The 4,444-nt window shown below is 36.5% G+C and overlaps 1 protein-coding gene across 1 annotated transcript; it reads left to right on the top strand.

The window, feature by feature from the left end:
• Positions 1-870: 870 nt before the first annotated feature.
• LOC107795030 (uncharacterized) lies at positions 871-4,168 on the top strand. The gene is made up of 8 exons (XM_075220567.1): positions 871-918; positions 1,021-1,831; positions 1,894-2,118; positions 2,188-2,282; positions 2,445-2,645; positions 2,751-3,266; positions 3,345-3,443; positions 3,959-4,168. Exons 1-8 carry the CDS (start codon positions 871-873, stop codon positions 4,166-4,168), a joined length of 2,205 nt encoding a protein of 734 aa, XP_075076668.1.
• The last annotated feature ends 276 nt before the right edge of the window (positions 4,169-4,444 follow it).

The following is a 4,444-nucleotide window of genomic DNA, read 5'->3' as shown; positions in this document are numbered from 1 at the left end:
GATGCTTATGAGATATCCAACACATCATCTTCATCAAACACATTTGAATCCGCTTGTGACAAGGTTGTCTTAACATCTTCACTTTCATCTACATCGACAATTCATATGCAAAATTAATTAGTTAAATATTAAGAATAATTAAATTTTAAAAATCAATAATATTTAAATTCACATAAAAAAAATATTACCAGTTTGAGTTTGGAAAATATTGTGCAGCCAATTTCAAGTAGTAACAAGTGTTAGGATATTTTCATAATAAATGCAACTTCTATACTTTGTAAGAACACGCCACCTATACTAAATATTGATTCCGATGCTACAATGATAATAAGTGTTAAAAAGAAAAAGCCCCATCATACTTCTGATTTTCATGGTGGTTCATCTATAGATAGAGAAGAATATGAGATGAAGAAGAAGCAGGCCTAACAGAGATGGTTTCAGACCAAAGTTTTCGATATAACCTAAGTCAATAGGTTATATTTGGTCGACTTTGGATAGACACGTGGAGAAGGCAAGGCCTTTGGATCAAACAAGCTAAATTCATGATTAGTTATATAAAGACCACCTGATAGTAATAGTACTAGAAGCTTCCATCACGTGAATGTCATATGAGGGAATATAAGTTAGTTATCAGTGGGCAAGTTAGAATATGACAAGTGTACAAATTTTTCTTTTTGTGCTCATTCTTTTATTCCTTAGCAAGTGTATATCTACATGTACATGAAAGTGATAATACATAGAGATATTTTCAGAATTCATTCTTCAAATTCGTTCATGGTATCAGAGCACCTAGCTCGATCCAACAGTTCAATTATCTAGACTATTTACATCATCTCATCTTCTACATCAACTCATCTTCACCAATCTAAAATGGGTGACACAGCCAAAACTGCAGATACCAGCAACGCTGCAAAAGCTGTGAGTTATGATATCAATCACCCATTTTATCTCAACAATTCTGATTCTCCTGGGATGACTCTAGTCAACACCTTGTTTGATGGAAAAGGATATCCAGGATAGAGGAGGTCCATTTTGTTGTCTCTATCAGCTAAGAAGAAACTTGGGTTTATCAATGGAGCATGCAAATCTCCAGATCTGAGTTCCCCAGATCAAGAACAATGGAGCTGTGTCAATGACATGGTGATTTCCTGGATTCTAAATGCCCTTTCTAAGGATATCACAGATAGTGTGATACACTCCAAAACTGCGAAGGAGCTTTGGGATAGCTTGGAGCAGAGATTTGAAAAATCAAATGGAGCCAAGCTATATCATTTGCAAAAAGAGATGTCGGGATCAGTGCAAGGAAATAGTGATATTGCAGGATACTTCACTAAACTCAAACGATTGTGGGATGAATTGGATGCTTTAAATGTTGTCATATGTTGTTCTTGTGTCTGTACTTGCGAAAGAAAAGCCAAATTAACAAAGTCACTTGAAGATCAGAGGTTGATTCAATTCCTAATGGGATTGAATGACATCTATGCACAAGCAAGAGGAAACATACTCATGATGAATGCTTTGCCTAGCATAGATGTTGCATATTTTCTTTTCTTGCAAGATGAAAATCAAAGAGAGGTTTATGCAAACGCACATTTCAACTCAGATTCATTGTCATTTATGGCAGCAGGAGAAGTGAAACAACCTAATGCACAACTTTTAGCTGATTTTGCAGCTTTTATGGTGACAGGGCAGGGGAGAAACTTTCAGAAAAACAGGAACCAAGCACAAAGAACAGCAACAATGGGAACAAAATATAATAATTCAGGACAGAAGTTCACCAAACCACAGCAGAAGTTTAAGGCAAAGAAGAGGTACAATCCAAATGTGTCTTGTACTTTTGTGAAAAAACAGAGCATACTCAAGAAGATTGCTACAGAATCATTGGATTTCTAGATGATTTTGAGTTTACCAATCAAAAGAACTATCAAAATCAGATCAAGACAAATGCAGTTCTGACACATGAAGATAATGAAAATCAGACAGGACAGAATACTGAAAACAACAACAATTTTGGGCAACAACTTAACAAGGAACAACTTGCAGAAATGGTAAGCATGTATAAGCAGGCAAAGTTGGCACAAGCAGGAAATTCAGGAATCAATGCTAATGCAGTTGCTGGTACTATTCTAAAATACTCAGGTTCAGTGTTTACCACTCTAAATTCTGACACCTGGATCATTGATTCAGGTGCTTTAGAGCATATGTGTTTTGATCCCAATTCTTTCTTATTTCTAACTCAACTTCATGTTCCTTTGAACATCAATTTACCTAATTCCTTCAAGGTAATTGTTACTCATATAGGAAGTGTTTCTATCCTACCAGGTCATGTCTTAAACAATGTCTTACATGTTCCATATTTCAAATACAACCTATTGTCAGTACATAGGTTTTGCATTTAGTTCAAATATGATGTCTTATTCACATCTATTAGGTGTGTATTGCAGGTCCTTTCAATGAAGAGTCCACAAGCTTTTGGTGAAGTTAGAGAGGGACTCTACATATTGGAACCTAGTAATCTTAAGTTTAAGGGTATATTCAGTAGTAATGTATCTTCAATTCAAAAAGGAAGAAATTTTATTTCAGAGTCTATGTCTTTTTCTAGTCCTGTTCATGTTAATGCTATTCCTGATGTTAAACTTTGGCATGTAAGGTTGGGACATCCCCCATTTTTAGAAATGAAATATTTAGATTTTCTTTATTGTGACTCAAACTCTGATTTTATTTGTGATGTTTGTCCTAAGTCTAGGTAGACAAAGAAACCTTTCCCTGTCAGCACCATTAAATCTAGAAATGTTTTTGATCTCATACATATAGATACATCGGGACCTTACAAGTCTAATACCTATAATGGGTTCAGATATTTTCTTACTATAGTAGATGACTATAGTAGAGGAACATGGGCATTTTTGTTGTCTTCTAAGAGCAATGCATTTTCCATGCTTAAATCTTTCTTGTCCATGGTTGCAAGACAGTTCAATGCAAATGTGAAAATGATAAGGTCTGATAATGCTCTAGAATTGGGGAAAGGGACACAAGAAGCAACTTTTCTTGCTTCAGAAGGAATTGTGCACCAGGTGTCTTGTGTAGCAACACCTCAACAAAATGGAATTGTTGAGAGGAAACATAGACATATCTTAGAAATTGCTAGAGGTCTAATATTTCAATCCAGGCTGCCTATGTCATATTGGGGTGAATCTATTCTGATTGCCACACACATTATTAATAGGTTGCCTTCTAATGTTCTTCAAGGAAAGACACCATATGAGGTCCTATTTCATCACAAACCCAAGTATGACTATTTGAGGAATTTTGGATGTCTATGCTATGCCTCTACTTTGAAATAGGGAAGAGGGAAGTTTGATGAGAGGGCAACAACTTGTGTTTTACTTGGTTACCCTCTTCAACAAAAAGGATACAAACTTCTGGAGCTGTCCACAAGAAAAGTATTTGTGTCTAGGGATGTGGAATTTCATGAGTCACATTTTCCCTTTACAGAAACAAACACAGCACACCATCCTATTTTTCCAACTTCAATTTTCACCACATAACCTACCTATTCAACCACATTCCAAGATGAAACACAACCTACTTCTTCAGAATATGATGCAGTAGATATTTTTTACCACAATCATCAAGTCCCCCTCACATTTCTCATCACCATTCAGCTTCTCCACAATCACCAACTCTAGTCTCTCCTAGCCTAGAGTCCTCACACACCAGGACACTTTCTTCTGCACCTAAATAACATATGCCATTGAGGAGATCAGGAAGAGTTTCTACACAACCAATCTACCTGAAAGACTTTGTGTGTAACAGCATCATGTTCACGGATTTAGCCACAACCTGTTTTGCTCAACCCTGTCAACCTACTGAGTACTGTTTTTCATCTCTCTCACCTAATAACCAACATGTAATGCAATCCCTTTATACCCTAACAGAACCTTCTACTTTTAGTCAGGCTTGTCAACATCCAGGATGGATAAAAGCTATGAATGCAGAAATTAAAGCTCTAGAAGACAACCACACGTGGGATGTGGTTGAATTACCTAAAAGGAAAAGAGCTTTACCTTGTAAATGGGTGTACAAGGTAAAGCACTTATCAGATGGCAGAGTTGAAAGGTTGAAGGCAAAGTTGGTGGTCAGGGGGATATTCAAAGAGAAGGAATAGATTACAGTGAGACTTTTTCACCAGTGGTGAAGATGACAACTATAAGGTGTCTGCTCACTGTTGCAGCCAAGAAAGATTGGAATGTTTCTCAGCTAGATGTGAACAATGCATTCTTGCATAGAGATTTGCAAAAAGAGGTATATATGAGATTTCCAGCAGGTTTGGATCCTCCTAGTCCTAAACATGTTTGTCTTTTGAAGAAGTCACTATATGGTTTAAAGCAAGCGTCTAGGCAATGGCAAGAGCTCTAAGCTTTAAAGGATATTCTTCATAAAT

The sequence above is a fragment of the Nicotiana tabacum genome, chromosome 8, assembly GCF_000715075.1.
Source record: "Nicotiana tabacum cultivar K326 chromosome 8, ASM71507v2, whole genome shotgun sequence".
Taxonomy (NCBI): Eukaryota; Viridiplantae; Streptophyta; class Magnoliopsida; order Solanales; family Solanaceae; genus Nicotiana; species Nicotiana tabacum.
Note: the sequence above shows the minus strand (reverse complement) of the source record. Positions and strands in the feature narration are given on the sequence as shown.

Excerpts from the sequence above, each read along its gene's own strand:
- LOC107795030 (XM_075220567.1), top strand. The coding sequence starts at position 871 with ATGGGTGACACAGCCAAAACTGCAGATACCAGCAACGCTGCAAAAGCT. Across the intron at positions 2,283-2,444 it reads ATTTACCTAATTCCTTCAAG|GTCCTTTCAATGAAGAGTCC; the intron begins GTAATTGTTACT and ends TGTGTATTGCAG. Across the intron at positions 3,444-3,958 it reads TGGAGCTGTCCACAAGAAAA|GCTTGTCAACATCCAGGATG; the intron begins GTATTTGTGTCT and ends ACTTTTAGTCAG.